General features: G+C 35.8%; 1 protein-coding gene across 6 annotated transcripts in view; it reads left to right on the top strand.

Moving 5' to 3' along the window:
• Nucleotides 1-21,857, top strand: part of HELZ (helicase with zinc finger) — an 83,448-nt gene that overhangs the window by 30,287 nt on the left and 31,304 nt on the right. For 5 of the 6 annotated variants that reach the window (XM_068655485.1, XM_068655480.1, XM_068655486.1 and 2 more), the window contains 7 exons: nucleotides 352-459; nucleotides 769-1,066; nucleotides 2,859-3,126; nucleotides 6,893-7,226; nucleotides 11,862-11,992; nucleotides 14,425-14,604; nucleotides 15,130-15,234. In XM_068655485.1, the coding sequence (XP_068511586.1) occupies nucleotides 352-459; nucleotides 769-1,066; nucleotides 2,859-3,126; nucleotides 6,893-7,226; nucleotides 11,862-11,992; nucleotides 14,425-14,604; nucleotides 15,130-15,234 (1,424 nt within the window). The remainder of the gene's footprint in view (nucleotides 1-351; nucleotides 460-768; nucleotides 1,067-2,858; nucleotides 3,127-6,892; nucleotides 7,227-11,861; nucleotides 11,993-14,424; nucleotides 14,605-15,129; nucleotides 15,235-21,857) is intronic. The other variant, XM_068655482.1, reaches the window with a different exon arrangement.

Here is a 21,857-nt window from a genome sequence, read left to right on the forward strand (position 1 = left end):
CTTCTGGAAATACAGTCTTTGGGCCTCATTGCATCAGATCCTTCTTTCCACATGAAATCATGTTCTATTTTAAACATCTACAATTAAGTTGGATTTTGAAAATTAAGTCCTGTGGTTAATTGTCCATAAATGGTTGTACTCTTTTCTTGCATAGTATGATCTAGTGGATTTGTATTGCTTATCTCTGAAGTAGCACATATTTTATTTAATTCCAACGCAGGACTTGCATCAATCCTGCACAATCTGGGAGGCCATTCTTTTTACTTTGTTCAAAAATACCTTTTCCTAAATGCTTTTACTTTGGTATTGGCTGTAGAAGTTTAATATTATCTTCTTTTTCTTTTAATCTAGCTTAGTGAAAGTATAGAAGGAGTGAGAGTAGAACATAATCCTGAGCTATCAGTAACTGTTACCACCAAAAAGTCTCATCAGATGTGGACATTTGCTCTCACTTGTAAGGTAGGATAACTTATCTTTTGACATTGAGTCGATAATAAAAGTTAGAATGTGGTCCATAGGCTTTTGTGGTTAGATTGCATAATACTTCTTTTTAAAATAAAGCAATTGCCTAGCACCATTCCTTCTCCAACAGCCCTTGTGATTATGTATCGAGTGCCCTGATTTCTGGGAAGCAGGCAGTTCTTGTACCTGCTTTATCAAGTTGAGAATTCTTATAAGCTCTTATTGTCTGATTGCGAATGAACATATTCCTGAAATAATCTTGGTTTTTCAACACACTTTACTTCAACCCTTGCATTTTCTTTATAGCCTGCAAGAATGCTGTATCGAGTGGCATTGCTTTATGATGCCCATCGTCCACATTTCAGTATCGTTGCAATATCTGCTGGAGACAGCACTACCCAGGTATCACAAGAAGTTCCAGAAAACTGTCAGGAATGGATAGGAGGAAAGATGGTCCAGAATGGAATAGATCATTATATATACAAAGTCAGTATAGCCTTTAACACAGAAATCTTTGGAACTTTTCGCCAAACTGTTGTGTTTGATTTTGGATTAGAACCAGTCCTCATGCAACGAGTAATGATTGATGCTGCTTCAACTGAAGGTAATGTATGAAAAAAAAAATTTTGAATAATGGAAACTTTTAATGTTTTTTTCATGTTTCTGGGCAGATCAGCATCTGTATTAACAGCTGTTGAACATCTATCACTATACGCTTTGTTCATCCTCACGGTTAGGAATATTAAGCGGTGGACAGAAGCTTCAGAATGTGTAAATTGGCTTGGACTCAGGGGAGTTAGCTGCCTTATGACTGTTGCACCATGTACCAGGATTAATCTTGTCAAAATGCTAGGAATTTCTAGTTCAGTATGTGTCTGAAGGGCAGCACAGGAAGTTAAAGTATGTTTATGTTTTTATATGCATTCTTGGATTGATGAAAATGTTAAGCATGTAGAAGGTCAGTAGAAAGATGAAGCATTTCTGTGACAATTCATTGTTAATTAAGGAAGACTATCTGAGAGGTGTCGTTTTTTTTTCTTGCAATGTCTGACTGGAGTTGTCAAAGGCAAGAGGCAAAGTTTAGGCTTGTAAATCAACTTGCTGTAACACCAATTTTGAAAATGCAAAGAAAATGTAACTTCTTTGTGTGTATTCAAGTTAAAAAAAATGTTACCTTGCAAGTATTCTATTGGGTTACTTTGTAAGTATTCTGTTTATGAAATTGAGCTGTGCTTCTCACTTACAAAGTAACTTTTGTCAACTACTGAAATAACTGTTATCAGAAAGATGTCAATGAATTGAAAGACGTTGAACTACAGAAAAGAAGGAAGAAATTTGACTTATGGCAAAAGATTAAGAGAGCTAAATATAAGTCACTGTGTCACTTGGCAACAGGCAAGAAAGTGGGATAGAGTATGGTAATTTTCTATGAAGATTTCAGGAAGAAAAACACCAAAAGAACAGAATTCTAGCACTAGGATGTAAGCAGGAAGAAGGAAAAAATGGAAGGAAAAAGAAAGATAAAACAAAGCAACAGATTTTTATTCCTGGTATTTATTTACACATAAGAGGTTAATGTTTCCAACACTAATTAGAAGAAACTGAATAGCAAATGCCAAACTCATGAACTGACATGACATGGTATAACGTTGGTATCACAGTGTTTTTGTTGTGTTAGTGGATATATTTTGGGTGGCTGTAGACAATGTTTGGTCTTCTGCTTCTTGTTTAACCTACAAGGTACCTGAATTGAGCGTGTACTGAAAAATTAATTTCCTAACTTTAGTTTTCTAACTTAATATCATGTTAGGTTACATTTCCAACGTTGTGCCTAGCAAACTAATTTTACACACACAATACAGATATCTGCAGAATGCACATATGGTGCTACAGATCTTTTATTTTTAAAGGCTTTCAAAATGCTGCAAATGCAAAGATTTCTTGCTGCCTATTTCATTGACTTGTTTTTGTTACCTTCTTAATTTCATATTACATTTTGTAAAGTTCTTCATTACGTTATATTTTCAAAAAGAGATGATGCAGTTAGGCTTTACAAGCACATTGTGATGGCAAATCCTGCAAAGTTACTTGCAATTTTCTATTAAAAGTGCTTTCCTTGTTTATCTGTATGCTTTCCATTTGCTAGCCATAGAATATTTTATTTTCTGGTTATGTATTTTCTCTGTTTTATTTGAGAGCCTGCTTGTTCTCTGTGTACACCTGAAAAGTAGGGGTGATAAGTTTAGCAATGAATTTACTAAAACTGTTGTAGGCAAAAGAGAGACATACACTTGGTTCATTCTCTCTAATGGGATTGTTTTTAGTAGTGTGTGTTTGTTTTGAAAACAGAGAGAGCTTGAACTGACTTCCTTTCCCTGTTACGTCTCCATATCCAGATCTTGAATACTTGATGCATGCACGGCAACAGCTACTAACCACAGCTAAGCGTTGGGATTCTACTTCTAAGACTATTGTAGAATTTGAGCCTAATGAAACTACTGAATTGGAGAAGAGCCTTCTTACCAGATACCAAATCCCTCTCTCTGCTGACCAGCTATTTACACAATCTGTCCTGGACAAATCATTGACCAAGACCAACTATCAGTCACGGTTGCATGACCTCCTTTATATTGAGGAAATAGCACAGTATAAGGAAGTTAGCAAGTAAGTAATACATTTATAAAATTATATCTTACATACTTGGTGCTGTCCTATTAAAATGATGATGATGATCTTTTTGTTTTTTTTTTAATTAAACTTACATGATAAGTTAAAATATTAAGTTTTCTTGTTTCTTAGAGATAAAGCTGAATACGAGTGTGAAAATAGAAACTTTAGATGAAAGAGACTAGCAGTTAATGAATATAATTTAATGATGCTCACTTAAAGCAAGTTATACATATCAGTTGGAGTCACTGAACAGCTGTTGCACAATGTTTTGCTAGTACCTGTAAAATAATTTTTGCTTGTAGGTTTTTTGTCTCTCTGTGAAAAAGAAATGCATCATTTTTTATTTTTATTTTTTTTATTCCTTGGTAAAATCATTTATGGCAAAGTAATATATAAAATCTTTGTATACAAATCATTCAGAGAGGTTTCTTCCTTTTTTCCTTTTTAAAATTCTTTTTAGAAAAAAAGGTTGAATTGCACTTAGCTCAAACTTGTGGTGAGGTGGCAGCTAACATCTTGTTCTCTAAACAGGCTGAAAGCTAGCTTCTGAATAAAAGTTCCTAGTAAAAGGCATAGTATACATTTCTTGTTTGTGTATTACAGCCATTACCAGTTGTATTTCTAATGTTCATAAGGCAGAAAAATGGTACCATTTCTTTTTTGTATCTCAAATGAAGCGCAGTACATTTGAACTCTGCTTTGTATCTTTCATCTCTGCTGTGTTCTGCTTTTGAGCTGGAATCTAACATAGAGAGGAATAATGCTTGAAGATTCCCCAGCATGCAGAAATGTTCTCCATCATACATATTTATAATCACTTTTCTAAGGCTTTTTAAAACAAAAGTGGGTTTAAAGTAAACATTATGAAATATAATCCAGAAGTAGGCAGTATTTTTACACAGTGAATTTTCACATTAAGTATTACGCTTCTGTTCCTCATAGGAAAGCACACAGCAGCATGCCTGTAGAAATGAAAGAATAAGGAGTGCATTCTGTGTAATGCTTCCCTTTTGGTTCACTGATAAGTTTTTGCTGCTCTTTTTCAATCTGGTAGATTAGTAAAAGTAAGTTTTAATAATGTTCTTGAAATCTTCTGTTTTGATACTGCTGATGACAGAAATATTCTTTTGATCTTGTAGCTGACCCACTTTATTGCAGCAAGGCTCGAACTAACACACTTTCCTGATCCTCTGTGGCTGAGATCACACACATGCTATTCTCTAGTGAGGTGCCAGGGTTACAAGCCTAGAAGAGGGCCCAGAAATACAAATGCAAGTGGGTTGTAATACCTCTGAAGTGGTGTCATGAGTCAAAATGTTGATGAGCTGCTACTCTCTAATGGGTTTGTGTATGCATCTCATAAAAGCAGTGGAGTTGTCAACGCGGTCTCTTCTGGCAGGACTGGAATAACATGAGTGTCTGCAGTTCACATTGAAGTGGATTGTTGTGTTCTAACAATGCTGCTGATGACTTCTTGGTTTCTGGGATAACATTGTTTCAGACTTTGGGTCATCACCTGTATGAACATTAGTGAGTCTGTGATAATACATAGCAATGTAGAGCTCCTTCCACGCTTTCTGCTGCCAGACTTGCAGAACAGATTTATCTTAAAGGCTGTGCAGTCTTATAATACTGGCTTTAATGGAAAATAAATTTGTTTTTATCATTACTATGTATTACAGTTTATCAATGCATAGGTAAATGTCATACTGCACACCTTGTCTGAACTGTAGATATAAATGTAAAATGAAATATGTTGAATTTGCTGTTAAGAAAATGTTATATGTGGCTTTGTTCAGAATGGCTTTACTTGCCATTTAGGGATTTATAGTCTGCATTGCCACTGGATGGATTTATGATATATCAAATATTTCTTTGATTTAATTTGGCAGTGCTTGGAGGAACATAAATTCCTCCCAATAAAAATAAAATCTCAGTATAAAGACTGTTGGTTTTGTATAAACCTCACTGAAATCTTTTTTATTTTAATAAACCTTCAAAGCAAAGGTGAGGAATGGATGGAAGAAGCAACTTTTGACTTTAAAATAAGATCCTTAGATGATTTTGTAGTTTAACAGCTTGCCAGAAGGTGTCAGCTTACTCACTGGAAATTGTTTGATAACCTGTAAACTTCTTATCTCCTTTAGCACAATAGAATCAGTTTAGTCATTTATAAAGACAATAATTTGTCTCAGCATGGCAGTACTACTGTTCTCCAGCAGGCTTCCACAAATCAGAATTTGAGATGGTACATTTTTAGCAGCCTGGGGATTCGGTTTTAGGAAGTTTTTATGAGTATTTATAAAATAAATTCACAACGGCACATGATTGTATCTTAGTAACAATGCAGAGCTCTTGTTTATTCTGTGAAAGCTAATATGCAATATGGTAACAATTATCTGACTGTGGTTTGAGCTGTTTTAGGTGTTGCTGATTCACTGATGGGCACTTCAGAATATTCTAGCACATTAATACACAAAGTTTGTTTTGTTTTGTTTTTAGCACATGTAGAAATTGGAAGGATTACACTTAAATCTTACATTTTCTATAACTGCATTCTTTTGAGTGATTGCTCCATGAGCTACAGTTAAAGCAACCTTTGCAGTTAGTGATGAACAGAAGGAATTCATGTTCAGTAGGATGACATCTGTTGCTTTTTCGGGGTGGAGGAATGTGCAATGTGCATCTGACTTAATTGCCCGTATTATGTAAAGAAGCAACTATTTCCACAAGGGGGCAAACTTGCAGTTGTTTTCTTTCTGGAAGACTTTTATGATTTGGTAAATATGGCAAAATATATTCAATGTTTAAATTCCAACAGAGATGAAATGTTGGATTTCATTGTTACGGGCTTATGGTCCCTGATAGTACAGTTCTTAAACTATAACCACGAGTTCATTAGTTTAAAATACGAATTTTAAGAAGATGAACAAATCAAATAAAACAGGGTGAGTATCATAAGAAAATATTTTTTTCCAAGAAATTTTGTTTGTGAAAACCTTTGTTTTTTACTTCTTTCTGTAATTTGTCAGGAAAAAGTTGCTGATGATCGAACGTTAACAGGAGTGACAGATTTCTTTGTTGTTATTTTTAAAATCAGGTTGAAAAAATGTTTTTAAAAACAAGCCAGACACTCTAGGAGGAGATTACTGTGTATTGGTGAGAGGTCGATAAAAATCATGTGTTACGTATGTGACTTTTTGAAAGTAGGAACTACTAGGAATGATTTTTTTAAAATCTCTGGTTATAGGATGAATTTGCTATTAAGAGGAGTTCTTTGGATAGATGGCTTATGTGGCAGAGCCTGCAATGCCATTCCTTCATTTTAGATAAAAAATGTCTCATTTTTACGCCCACATTGTGATTTTAAGGAAGCATTTTAATCAATCCATCTCAGTTGTAGAAATAATACCATTTCCCTTTGTCAAGATGTAGATAACCTTCTTTGGTGTGTAACCTGGAAGAGATACATGGAATAAACAGGAATTTTAATCTGCTGTCTCTCCCTGAATACCTAATATATCAGGGAAAATAACATAACCTTATAAACTATTTAAATACAAAGTTTTGCTGCTTTGGAACATGCATAGCTTTTTTTTTTTTTTTAAAGCTTTGTTGAAGTTGATTCTTTTACCTTTGGCTGTACTTGTTTGTTTAACAGTTATATGCTCAGAATCTAAGGCAGTGAATCTTTTCTGTTTGCATGAAATCTCCAGATCTGAGCATTTTTTCTGCACTGACTAGATGTTTTCTTACTTAGGTTCAACATAAAAGTGCAATTGCAGATTGTAGCAAGCTTCATGCTCACTGGGGTTTCTGGAGGTGCAAAATATGCCCAAAATGGACAACTTTTTGGACGCTTTAAGCTCACTGAAACGCTTTCAGAAGACACTTTGGCTGGACGGCTGGTGATGACCAAAGTCAATGCTGTTTATTTATTGCCTGTCACTAAAGAGAAATCAGTACAGACCCAAGGAACCAAAGAGAAGGTTTATGAAGCAGCTATTGAAGAGAAAACAAAAGATTATATCTTCTTGAGGGTATCCAGGGAATGCTGTGAAGAACTTAATCTTCGGGCAGATTGTGAAATGCAGGTAAGGCTGAGTGGAAGCTGTTTTGGCATGTTTGAGTTGTGTCTTTTTCAGCTCCACCCAAAGTAATTCCTAGAAGATACGGAAAGGAATTTTTCTATGCCTCATCATATAAAGAAAGCAGAGCACAGATGAAAATTTCAGATGGGTGAATTTTATTTATAAATATGTGCATATACATTACCAGAGTCCTCAGGAACCTTTTCTTAATGAAGTCAAAGGAGGAAGTTTTCTATTGCTATGATTTTTTTTCTCCAATAAAAATCTCTGCTCCTCTTGATGTAGTCAACTATAGAGCTCTCCCTGTGGTAATTTGTATCTTGGGCTCTTGATTTTGTATCTTCTCATTCTTGTGTTATTGTGATTTCCACTACACCTGTTCCTAGACCTGAGGTGAGATTAATTTTTAGTAAGATCTCTTGAGGCTATGAATGGGCCTTGTGCTGCCTTCTGAGACCATATCCAAAACAAAAGGAATATTGTCTTTCAGTGGAAAAGTTTTGAATTTACACTGTTTCTTGATGAAGATGATGAGGGTTGTATAAATGGAGGCATGAGGAATGTGAACAAATACTTTAATGATGCATATTCTTTGTTTCACAGTGGTGATACTTGCCTCCAAGGCTGTCTCTCCCTTGACACTTAAATATCTGTCTTGGAGGCATTTGGTCACAAAATGAAGAGTTCTAACACTTTTGCTGGATAAAATTGTGTTGGCAGTAAGATGAAGATTTTGTGTACTTTATAGTTGACATGAAATGGGTGGGGATAAAATCTGCTTTTAAATGACATAGTGTAGTTAGTGCATGAGGCGTAAGCGGAAGTACACGCAGGGGAAGACGAAGCTTTAGTTAAGTTAAATACTTGCAGTCTTCCCACCTATTCCCTGCTTGTCTGCTATAGAACTTGTGATCAGCTTTGTTACTAAATTGTAATGACCTCAAATTAAGGTCACTGGAATTGCTAGAATTGAATGTATTTTCACCAAATAATTCTCTCCTCCCATTCATTTTGTTTTGGAGAAACATACAAGAATAATAATGTCTTAATTTAATGTGGCTAATTGGCCTGGGAAGACTTATGTTCTTCTGGGCTCTTGGTTTTGTGTTTGTTTTCTTAAAACAATAATTAAACCTACTAATTGATTCTATCAAAAACTCCACTGGAATGCAAAATGAGCTGGGGCTTCAGTAACTGGCTTGTTTTCCTTGTAAAACTTAGCCTGAGGCAGCAAATCTATTCTCCATTAAGATTTGGGTCCTAAGTTTGTTTGTGAAATCATGCAGTACTTCATACATACATCAGTGAACTGGTGGTCAAATCCATAAGCGGTTACCTATATTTTAATGAATCACAATTGTAAAGGAAGTTTTTCTGATAAAGTACTGCCTAAAGATGTGGAAAGGGATCCTTCAGGTTAGAACAGAGTGTATTACAATTCGGATGTGTAGGGTTTGTGTTGAAGATGGAAATCTTGCCATTGTCTCCAGTGCTTTTAGTAATCCCTATGAGATTCTTAAGAGCAATTTGGTCAACGTTTATTTTTGTATGTTTTGGATAAACTAATGGTCTTATTTTCCTTTCTTCTTCTAACAATTCATCCTTGAAACTTCCTCCTAATTGACTTGGCTGTTGTCCTGTCTTACCTGTAATAAACACACAATTCTGGCTCTGATCAAGTGCACTGCTCCTAAAGGTGGGATGGAATAAACTGCTGCTTTAAAGCCCCTTGGCTGCTGCTCTTTTTGGTGACCAAACTAACATGAGACTGTTTTATTTTTGGAGTGGATACTCTGTTCTGTGTCGTCTTCTGTGAAACTGGCAATGGATTAACTTCCTTTCCCACTGTTTTCTTATTCTGGAATGTTTATTAAAGCAGGTTACATGCCTCTCCTACACAGATGGCCTCATTCAGTACTGTGCAACAGCAAATATAACTATGTGATTCAATCCAAACTGCATTAAAAACAAAACAAATCACAAGCTGTTAAAGAAAGTGGAGAATGCTGGTAGATAATATGAGGCATTTAATGCCAACCACCTTACTTGGACTCAAAGAAAAGGCCATTAAAATGTTGCTCAGATGAGCATTATAGTTTGTCTGCATTTAAATTATTGCTCTAATACAGGGTGGTCTCTTGTCAGCCTTGGGTCTGTCTGAGCACAGACGTTTTTCCTCTTGCTTGGAAGCTATTCCTAACATCTGCAGGATGCTGTCAGGCAGACGGATCGGCCCTGGGTAGGCACGGACAGGACACAGCATGGAAGGAAGCTCGGGGTCACCCTCAGGCACAAGCTGTCGATGTTGTTCTTAGCAGGTGCTAAACTGCGATGCTTTTAAAGGCCTGGGTCTTTCCTGAGGCACTGGTAGGCATAGGCTGGAACAGAGAGGGAAAAACTTCCTGAGTATTCATGTATGCTATTTAAAGCAAAAGTTTTCCTAGCAGTTACAGTAGTTTTAGTGAGCTCCAGGTTGTTGTACGGATCCAGTGCTGCCCTTTTCTTTAGTTACAGTTATACATGTTGCTGTAAAACGTGATAGTGAAAATGAATATTTAATGTCTTTATACCTGTGAGAGATGGGAAGTTAACGGCTACAATCTGTACTGATGCAAGCAGATGTTTATTTACAGCAAAGCTAGCATTGATTTTACGTGCTGCATAATGGTGTGAACAGTGTGGTTAAATATACTAGAAAAAGGAAATGCTAAGAGCTGTGTCTTGCAAATACTATTGACAGAGATGATCTTAGAGTAATGAAGATTACACGTACACAAGAAGGCTTTTACAGGTCTGATTCCTGTGGCTGGAAGTGACTTTTTGGGCAGGTAATGGGGCATTGGGTCCAGGCAGTACATCCACGGAGCATAGAAAGTACTGGAAGGCTAAATGGCTCCGCCAGGGGAGGAGCTCGTGAGAGAAGGTAACATGGCTTGGAATGAGGCATGTTGTCATAGTGCAGAGAAGTTCTTGTCCGTACATGAAGAAAACTTATTTCAGTTGGCTGGGACTTTGAATTAAAGCCTTCACAGAAGCTGTTAGAAAAGACCGTTTACAAATATATTCTGAGTCTGTTGAGCTTTCTGACTGGTGGCAATAATTGTCACGAGACTCAAGTGTGATTAAGAAATAACGGCCTCTAATAGAGGAGAAAACAGGTCTGAGAGCAGGTCTTTGCCTTGGTCATCTGACGTGAGTTTGTGTGACTGGGGGTCCCGGGGGGCTGCAGCTGGGCCCCTCATGCCCCTGGGCCTCTGGTTGCGCCTCAGCTTCCTCGCCCGCTGGGCCACTGCTGTGTGAGCTGCTGCTGCCTGGTGGCCCTGAAAGTGTCAGAAAGGTGCCATGGGACGTTTCGGGTATTGCCAGGGTGTTTTCTAGGTCACCAAGGGGTGCTTTTCCTGGACAGGTTGAAAGAATTTGCCTGGCTGTTTGTCAGCCTGGTCACAGCAGTGTAGATCTCAGAAAAGTGCTTACTTGCTATTACTTAATTACAAAATGCTCGTTAGAGTTGTAGCACGGTAATTACATGAGGATATAGTGATCAATAACAATGCTTTCAAAAAAACCTCTAAAAATTTCTGTCAGTTACATGAAGTTCCTCAGCAGATTGAGATGTTTTTCTGTGATTTGTTTTAGTGCAATTTTTTGTCAAATTATTGATATAGGCTTCTCTGGTAGTTAACATTGGGTCTTTGGCTCAATGCTCTGATCAGATCACTTGATTTTGGAGAGATTCACAGTTGCAAATTTAAATGTGTGTAAGTTATAAACTGTATGGATTGTTTTTATGAATTCTTTCCCACAGAAACTACTTTTATCTGGTCATAAGATTTAGAAACTTTCTTTACTGTTTTAGTGTATATACACTAAATTAAATGAATTTAGTGTATATAAAGTAAATTCACTGTCCATTGTTCAGTTCTAAATTTAACCAGGGACGTTAACATGCTCTGCATTTTGAGTCTAACTTTGTACCCAAATTTTATTGGCATTTTCTTTTACTTACTGGCATTAAAACACAAATAATTTAGGGGACACACAAAAGTATGTATTGATAAACAATTACATTTTAGAAATTACCTTTTGGAGAGTTCTAACAACTCAACACAAGTGACAAATTGTATTATACCAGAACATTTGACTGGAATTAAATGATGTTTGGATTTTATCTCTGCTGGTCACAGATCTGATTTATATCATCTGTTCATCTGTAAAAGTTTCCGGTCCATTGTTCTTTTCAGGTTGTTCTTACAATAAGGGATGGAAGCTTACATATTTAAAAATGGTGTTTTAGGAAAATAATATTTTCAAGGAGTATTTTTTATATTCCAAAAATAATTCCAAGGACATTTTCCCTTTTTTTTTTTTTTTTCCCCCTCTCAGAAACTGCAGTGGAATCTAATCTTAAAATCAAACAACAAAATGATGTTACAGAAGATGCTGTATTTTTCTTTGTTTCAAAGCAAAACAGGGCAAGTTAATTTTATTGGAAATCTTTTGATTGATATTTGTTGTTTTCTTCTGAGAATCAGTAAGTTGCAGGAAGATAAAAATTTATGATATGCAGCCAAGTCTAAAGAGTGTTATCTAAATAAATCATTCTTGTTCATCTATTAATTCATTCATTTTGTACTGTAGGTTGAACTTCAGTTTCAGTTAAATCGCTTACCCCTCTGTGAAATGCATTATGCCTTGGACAGGATTAAGGACAACAGTATTTTGTTTCCAGATGTCAGCATGACTCCCACCATACCCTGGAGTCCCAACAGGTACAAGAATACAAACACTTTAATATCAAAGATCGTATGGTAATGCAGTATTGAATTTCTCATAACAGATGGCTGAAATCTGCCCTAGAACAGGAAATATGTCTTTCTCTTCATTAATGGTGAGGATGGTTCAGAGAAGGGAGTGAAAGTGTTCTAAATAAAACAAGAAAACCGATCCTCTGAGGACTAGAATCTGTTGATTGTTTTTTTCCCGGAGGTTGAAATGTGATTTTTAATAGGCATTGCAGTTGCATTGTAGCTGTAGAAAACAAAACTCCTATGATTATTTACTGTTCTGTTCTTCATTGAAAATATGCACTTTATAGAAATGTAAATACTGGTTACAAGGACTGTGCTGTGCAGGATCTTAAGCATGCAGATTTTCATTTGCATGAGCAACCATTAATACTCTTTGAGTTTGATGCAATGACCCAAATTTGTACATATCACTGAAGGGGATGGGGGGGGGGGGAGAAAAAAAAGAAAGAAAAAAGGGTGGGGGGAAGGGTATGGGAATAAGGCTTAGAAGAACTAACACTGCACTTGTAAGCAGTCCTGAGATTCTCTGTACACACGTTTTATAGTTTCCTTTATGAAATATAAACACGCACGTTATATAAATACTTTTGAGAAAACTTAGAAGGATGCAGTAATGCAGTGAAAATAGTTTGTCTCAAAGAGGAAATGTAGGGAAGAGAAACGTGAGGCTTTGTGGCTCAGGGAGTATGGTCAATATTCCTGGTGCATGGGGAAAGATAAAGGCATGGAGTTTCTGTACTTAGATGGACACCAGGGAAACGAGAGGTATGTGGAATTGATAGGCTGTACAGCACGCGGGTAGTTGTGTTGTGTCTTGGAGGTGAGAATTAAACTGTGTGATTGCAGCGCAGTGCAAAATGGAAGATAGCTCAAGAATGAAAAGGAAGGTGATCTGGCCAGAAACCTCAGACAGCTAGACAACGTAAGACAAAAATTACTGAAAAAAGTTCAGTTCCTCTTTGGAAGTGTAGGAGGAAAAGAGATGATGAAAGGGTGGGTACAGTGTTCCTGGTGAGGATGATTGCTGCACGTATCAAAGCTTTGACAGTAAAGGCAACGAAGGGTTTTGCATGGAGCTATACTACAGAGCTAATGGAGGACAATGACAATCTGTTCACTGACTTAATTAAGTTTTGGGTGAATCTTGCAGGGAAATAGTATTTAGGAATAATCTAAAAGTAAGCAGTGATTTCAATAAAAAGGAGGTAAGTCAAGTAAGCTAGAACTTTTTCTGTTTTATGCCAGGAAATTTGTATTTAGAGAAACTTCCGTGGTAGTTGTAATTGATATAATTTATTTGTATAATGGCTTTATATTTTTATATACGTAAATTACATATGTAATAGTTGTAGTTGTGTTTAAGTCAGTGTAATTAATGTTGTTTTTCTCCATGTGGTGGCTTGGTTTGCCCTACCTTGGGATTCAGTAGTTCTGACTGACTCAGAACTGTCTTTCCCTATGTTTTTCTTATATTTTTGTTTTACAACTCTATTACTTTTCAGTTTTTCTTAGACCGTCCTGCAAGCTTGTTGTTCATAGCTGTCTTAGAGTTGACTGAAGTCCTAAGTGTTCTCTTTATTTTACTCCCTGTTGGTAATAGAAGCTTTCCTGATCTGCAAGAATCATAGTGCTTGTACCAAAGCAGATCACATTACTGAAGTATGGCCATATGTGCAGCAGTGACAGGTGTTTTTTACTATGCATGTCTACTTTTAAATCTGTCACTGGGAATATTAAAAACTGTGTCTACAAATCTTTAACCTCTTACACTCATTGGAATTCTCTGAAATCATCTTTCTGTTAATGCTGGTATCACTAGCTGGTTGCAGCAAAAATCCGTTTTTTTTAGACTGCTTTCCCATTAGAGGTATGTTTTAATGATTAAAAAAAAAAGTTTGTAATAAATTGGTGGCCACTATTTTTGTTTGTTTTTGAATTCCATCCTAGCTGATATTTACCAAGCTCTGAGGTTGTATAAATGTTGACTTTTAAAGTTGACTGTGTAAATACTGATGCGAATAAATGTAACTAATGTTACATTTTCTGTAGTAATAGTAGGAAAAACTTGCCTTTGTTATCAAGTGATCATGCAGCATGGACTTTCTTCTAAAATGTGCACTATGCAGGGTAATTATTGTTAGGTGAGATAGTGTAAATTGAGACATAGTTGGATTTCTTTTGAAAAAATGATTTATTGCAAGTAGTATCAAGGTTTTGTGATTCAAGCATTTGATTATTTTGCTAGATTTGTTCTAATATGACTCAGAATGACAGAATCAATACATTAGCATATAGACTCTTCCTTGAAAGCCCTTGAGATCTTAACTCATTTCATTTCTCATTGACTGTATTCATAGCTTCTGATTTTAAGCTCTTGTCTCCTTTTTGAACAGACAATGGGATGAGCAGTTGGACCCTCGACTAAATGCTAAGCAGAAAGAGGCTGTTCTGGCTATCACTACTCCACTTTCAATACAACTGCCTCCTGTTCTTATCATCGGTCCCTATGGGACAGGAAAAACGTTCACTCTGGCTCAGGCAGTCAAGCACATACTCCAGCAACAGGATACTAGGTGAGATGGGGCACTAAACATAGAACAAATCTTGATTAGCAAAGAAAATTCCATTTTTTACTTAAATTCAAGTGAAAGGTAGAAGTATAGAATTTCCACCCAGCTTAAAAACAAAACCCTAGCCATCCGTCATTGTTTTGAATGATAATGTAACTTTGTAGTCTTAGCTCGTATTTTCCATTCAGAACAAAACTTGTTAAAAGTGATGATATCTAGAATGACTGTGATTCACTTGACATGGAAAGTTGTACAGTATGCTAGACAATAAAAGCTGTTTCTTATTTTAAATCAAGTCTAGATTAATAATTGTGAAATAATTATTGAAAAACTGTTTGAACTTTAAATCTTTTCCTAACTAAAGGATTTGAGTTAAAGGGCTGAATCATGCGAACTAGAGTAGGTTAGTGACTAGTTTCATTAAGAGAAATGTGCAGGAAGATGGCCAGTTTCCTTTTTTTTGTATTCTACTGCTTTGAATTGTTTTCTGTTTCTTCATTGCTTTTTTATTTGCACCATTTATTCCAGCAGGATTCTCATTTGCACCCATTCTAATAGTGCTGCTGATCTCTACATAAAGGATTATTTACATCCATATGTAGAAGCAGGCAATCCCCAGGCAAGACCTCTCAGGTATTTTTTTAAGGCTTATTATGTATCTATAAAATACTATTCTTAAGAAAAGGTGTCTATAAAAAAAGGTTAAAGAACTTCTAAAACATAAAAGCATATTGGCATTACCAGCAGTGCTTTTAAAAACATAGACTAAAAGGAATGTGAAACATTATCAACATCATTTTGGGCCATTTGTTAAATATAAATAAAGACATCCTTTTTTAAGCTTTTATTATTCTATTGATAAATGTGTCTTTCCTAACGAGCAAACTTTTGATATGCTCCTCTAAAAGCTATTATGATAAAAATAAAAGGAAGTTTAAATGTATTTTAAATTCTAGAAGACTTTTACTCATGCTTACTATTTGGAAGCTTGGGCTACCCACCTGGCTTTTTGAAGAAAAAAAATCTGTTGACGTAGGAGCTACGTATTTAGAGAATCATGTGAAAGTAGTTTGGCCTCTTCTGATCAGTGAGTTTGAAGTAATTGCTTGTATGATTAAATGTATTTGCCATGGTTATTTTTTGGGGGCTTAGTTAAGAAAGGAAATGAAGAAGGGTTGGAAACTTAAAGTACAGAAAGGGTAAAACATGCATAGAAATATTTAGGGAGTATTTATTTATGGGCAGAAACCCACTCTTGGGAATATTTGCACAGATAACACAGTATATAAGACTGCTAACTTGGTATATATTTTTTAAAATTATGAGCATCATTTTCTCAATGTCAGTGCATGACTATTATTTTACTAAGAAAATGACTGTTTACTTGCTAGCAACTAAAAGCCATTCTGGACTTAAATTTTCTATAATGTCAGTAAAGCCACTGAAGTTATGTGAAAGGGCTAGATTTATGACAGGTGTAAATTCTCTTAGGTTTTCTGGCTTTAGTCGCCATGTGACAGACACTGAGGATCTGGCCAAAAAGAAGGCAGCTAACTTCTGAAAAGTTACCTTTAATTTGGTGTGTTTTAACCCAGATTGCCTTAAGGCGCTTTGTAAAGCACTTTGTGATGAAAAGCATTTTGGTGTCTTAATTTTGTAGTGGGAAAAAATGTGCGTAATTTACACTTTCAGGAATATTGAACTGTGAATTAACAGAACAAGATGTTAAAGTTAAATACAGATTTATTGTGGTTGCCAAGCTTTTGCTACCTTCTTTCATGTGCTATATTCAGCTATATAGTCTGGTCTCAGATGTGCTTATGAAAAACATGTAAAAGAAAAGCAATTTTTTTCCCAATAAGGTTAAATATATACATATGAGCACACATTTGCCAGGAGTATTTCAGTGCATAATGCAAAAGCCACTGTAAGTTTTAAATATAGCTGTCATAGTGTTTGTTATGAATCCTTCTGAAAGTGCTGCGGTAGATTGTGTGACGTTGTTGACGTAGTCATGATACCTTTATGGGAAGTTCTAGTTTTTGTAAATGGAGGTATCTCTGGAGCTGTATATATATTTATATATCCACTGGGGTGTATGTTTGTAAATTATTTTTAAAATATTATGGATACTTGGGAAGCGTATGTTGTTTGAAAGCTGACTGCGTGTCAACCTGATCTGGCAGGATCAGGGTCAGTCTGTTTGAATTGAAAGCTAGAATTATGTTATTTTCCTTGCAGAAAATCACTTGTGGACCTTTCCTATTGACTGTTGTCAAGATATATTTTCGAATTAAAATCATTACTGTTAGTTTAAACAGGGTGCCCTAAGCCTTGTGCTGTTTTATAAGGGAAACATAAAATGGAGCAGGAGAAGTGAAGTATCAAAGCAGGATGTGCTACTTGCAGTGTTTGTGTTTCCAAAGGGCTAAGCAGTTTGCTTTAGGTTTTTTATTTACTCTGCAAGGGATGAGCTGGCTAAATAGTATCTTCGCTAAAAATGTTGCCACAGGTTAGCGGGGAGCACCATATTTACGTTGTTTTTAAAGAAGGAAAGAAGGAAAATTAAATATTTAATATTGAATGGGTGCTGAGAACTACATAAATATTACTGTAAATTTCTGTGGGTCAAATGCACACTAAATAATCACCCTGTCAATGATGTGACATAAACATTAGAAGCTTGGAGTTTGGGGGTTTTGTTTAAATATCATGTTGTAAATTTGTACTTTGTTTTCCTAACAAAATAATTATATCTGCTGTACAGAAAACATAAAGGCAAATGAATAGTGAGAATTTATGTTGAGTGTAGGCTCTACACCCAAATAAAGTGCCAATGAAGCTCAGAGACCAAATTCTTTAGTCCTAATACCCATAAACAAATTTGTACCTTGGAAAAAAAAATAACACTGGCTATGATTAGATAATGCAGCTGTTTAAGGGACACTCTCCAAAACCTGTCTTTTACTTTAGACACTTGACAGTGAAACATTTTTTTATACTTACGTAGATTAACGCAGAAGCCTTTCTGAAAGGGAAAGGGGAAGAAAAAAAAAAGCACGAACCTACAGTTAGGAGGAAAGAGCCTGCAATTAAGTGCTTCTGTTCGGTGCTACGACTCTTGATTTTAAGTGTGCTGAAGCAGGCACCTTAGAGGGTGAGTCAGAGCAGCAGAGGTAGTAATTGGCTTCTAATTCGTACACCCTTTTACTCCGTGGATGTGCTTGTCTCTCTCCATCAACTGTTAGTCTTCAGGAGGTAGGCTCCTAAGGTAGGCACCGTAGTTAGATACTTCTCATTACTCCTAAAAACTCCAGTGAAGATCTAGGAAGCAGAGAGCAGCAGTTTCTCTTTGTGGTTCTGGGCACACAGTGGTTGAGGTATCTACTGTTTACTTCTATTTATTATATAAACTGTAACTGTTTATTACTATTATTTTACTTAAATATTTCAAACTTAGTTGTATACCATATACTGTTAAAAGGAAGGAGGTTGATAGTGCTTTTATCTATTTTTAATCTCTGTTCTTGAACATATTATTGCTGATTATCAGCTTGGCAATGTCAGAACAGAAGTCGGTTCTATTTAAGATATCTTTACTGAAACCTCTCCAGTTCACTAGCTGTTTTTTTTTAAATAACTTGGTCATAATGTACTTGTGTCAGTATTGCATGTAGCATGGAACCAAGAAGCTTTAGTATGCGGCAGCTAGTTTCAGAAGATGTTAAGGGATCACCACCTTTCCCACAAATTGTCCATAGTAAAGTTTAATACTGAAAATAGAATTAATTTATCTTACCAAATGCTGTATTTGTAAAATAAATGCCTCTTTAAGCAATTACTTTTTTTCTTGAAACTCTAGATTTTATCCTATCCTCAAAGGAGGATTGATTTTTTTTTTTTTTTTTAATAATAATAATTAAAAAAAAAGTTATTTTTTCAGGTTGTAAGGCAGGTTCTTCACTTGTGTTCTGCACCCCAAGGAATATACTTGTACATCACAATGAGCCTCTCTATGGAGGGGAATCAAAAGAAATGAAAGAGGAAATCAGATGCTTTTAAATTTTCTTGAGGGTTCTTGGGACTACTTGATTTTTTTTTTCTTTTTCTTAACTTTCAATAGAGGCATGAAATGAGACAGCTAGATCTCTTTCCTCTAAGCCTCTGTTTTTCTTTTGCTTGAGGGTTTTCAGGTGAGAAAGAATCGTACAAAGTCTGAGGAGCTGGGATTGGAGCTTGTCCAAGAAGAGTTCTTTAGAGCACAGCCTGAAGGGAGAATCCTGGTCTTTTTATCAAGAACTAGGAAGAGATTGTATTTTCCAGTTCAGAACAGGAAAAAAGACGTTTGGTAGAACATAAATGTAGTCCCCATTCACCCTCTTCTCCAAGGAGAGAAGTAGGAGTCACTTCTGTAGGACAGTAGTGCAGATGAGACTCTGTTCCATCTCCATCTGAGGTTCTGACTCTAGACTGCCTTTTCTTAACTTTTAGAAGTATATTTCAAGGGATTCAGGAGCAGTCTGCCTGAAATGTGAACAAGGAAATTATTGAGTCTTAATTGCTGATACAAATTTGCTGCTTTTGCAAATAGTCTGTCATACAAATAGTTATTTTGATGGAAATTTATTAGTAGAAGCAAAATGCGGAAGAGTGGGAAAAACTTAGGTTGGCTAACGTTTAATAAAAATAGTTGGGGCCAACTTCTGTTTTGGCATAATTGATGAAGAGTTGGTGGAGACACATATTTGATCTTTTTTTTGTATATTTATTTTTGATCATTGGCTAGAAATTGAAAATTTTTGTTGTAAATATACAGATTTAGAAATAAAGGGGGTATGAATTTCCAGAAGAAATGCGGATTCTGAGCATGTTAATCCAGCATTAGTAAGTACAGTGGATATATTCAGCGCTTTTGTTTGCAGGAGATTAAGTCCCTGATCTTACGACTTTTCTCATTCAATGTGGTCCTCTACGTATTTGCCAGTGATTTCACTGCCTGTGGCTTGGATAAACCTAGCCTTCAGGGTTTTTACTTCTCCACAATTAAAATCTTGAGGTGAGGCACAAGATGTGAGAAAATACAGTCACGTGTGAGTTACGGCTTGGCTTTGTTTTTGTAACTGTAGTTGTTGTAACTATAGCTGCATGCTAATAGATGTGTTGCAGGTGCTCCAGGGATAGTTTGATTAGTACCTGCCTGACTCTGCTGGCATTCAGGCACTTTGCTTTTACAAGTATTAAAAAATTAGAAAGTTGGACACTTGCTTGATTAAAAAGTAAGGGTATGTTGCAGGGTGAAATCTTTCTCATTGCGTTGAACTGGTTTAAAAAAAATGTAGTGGGTTTCTCTTGTTATAAGAAAAAAACTAATCATGAAATTACAGTAGGTGTTATTAGCACAAAGTGCACCTGAGAAGTCCCATGTTCAGCGTGGCTTACTTATATCACGACATCCTCCCAGTAGTCACATCTGTCAGGTGCTTTTATGCCAGTGGTGCATAATAGCTCTGGGATACCTTTTTGATCTCACATCAAAATAAAATAAATTAATGGGTAAGCAACAATGCAGTTTGAAATGCTGTCACCCAATCTGTGAGTCACACGTAGTTGAATTTGTGTAATGAAAGACAGTGCATGGTATAATAATGTCTAATAACCATAATATTTTGCATTTCAATAGCACCTTTCATCCAAGAATCTCAAAGTGCTTTACAAACATAAACTCACAATAAACTCATTAATCCTCACAGTACTCCTGTGAGATGGTAGGTAAGTATAACTCTCAGTTAAGATTGAGAAAGTGAATCATATAAAAGCTGACTGTATGGCTGGGATAAATAGAACAGCGTTATTTTGCTCCTGCTACCTACCTTGTTCTAGCAATTAGGCTCTGACCATATGTTTTTACATTGATGTAATAAGTTTATCAAGTAAAGCTTATCAGTCTGGCTGATAAGAAATAAATAAGCTGATCCCATTAGAAGATTCTCGGTCCTGGAATGACTCAGGAGTGCATCAATTGCTCCTGCACTGAACCCAGGCTTAACTGATGCCATTTGATCACCAAGTGTCAGTTTTGGTTGGTTGTGTTGCCATTCAGATTACTGCAGTGCATTTGCACCTCTTTACATTTCATTTTGTGCGCATTGTCCAAAATGGACAGTTACCTGTATTTTCACAAAACAAATTCATTCTAACGCTAATAATTGTTTCACTTGTGTTACATGGAACTGAGCTGTAGTTTTCAAATGTGAGTAGATGTATGGTATCCAAAGTCCAGCCATTGCAATCATGTTTTGCACTTAGGTGCATAATTTAACTTTTCCCAATACTTTGCAATGATTTGGGATTTGTAATATGGGTGCAGGAGAAATCTAATTGGAAGGAAATGAATAATGAATAGATAAACAGCAATGAATCCCATATTCAGAACTTAAATTATTTGAAACTGTTTCATCTTAATTTGCTTTGGAAATAAGTTAAAATAACTTTAATTCTAAATAAGAATGTACTATGTTTTCCTGTAATTTAAAGATTCCACTTGAGATTTGCAGTTCTTACTTGATACAGATTATATATTTGAGGAACACCACGTAGAGAAGGCCTTTGACATCTTTATCCAGATCCTCAGCTGGTGACCCCTGTGGAGTTAGTTGCTTGTGCTGTATCTTCTGGGGCGTAGCCTTTGTGTCTTCCCTGTTCTTCTGTTTAGCTAGACTGGCTGTAACATTTCATCATTTAAGAATAATTCATCGTTGATCTCATGATATGGTGATTAAAATGATTTTAAATGTCATGGAAAGATGTTTGATGTCCAGTGCTCTGCTGACAATGTCCCGATATTTTAGACCAAGAAAATTTTTCTTCTTGGCACTGTTTTCTCATTCTTTTATACAGTATATCAGAATTAAGGCCCTTTGTGATAAAACAATAAATTTATATCCTGTTTGTTTCTTAGAACTTTGGTATGTGTGAAAGGGAGTGGGTGATTTTATTAATGCCTTTTCAAAAAAAAAAAAGGCATTAATATGCCTTAATGGTAATGGTCCTACAGATGAAAGGTGCAGACCACTGCATCTCTGTCACTTTCAAGACTGTTGGCTATTATATTTTAGTTAAGGAAATTATTTTTTTAAATGAGTTTACTGGCAGATAAAAATGATACTAATATGAGGGTCACAGTTCTCAAATATATGAAGAATTTAGAGATTTCTATATGTGAATTAATCCCCGGTAGCTATTCATATATGTAGTAT

Source organism: Anas acuta, chromosome 18, assembly GCF_963932015.1.
Source record: "Anas acuta chromosome 18, bAnaAcu1.1, whole genome shotgun sequence".
Lineage (NCBI taxonomy): Eukaryota > Metazoa > Chordata > Aves > Anseriformes > Anatidae > Anas > Anas acuta.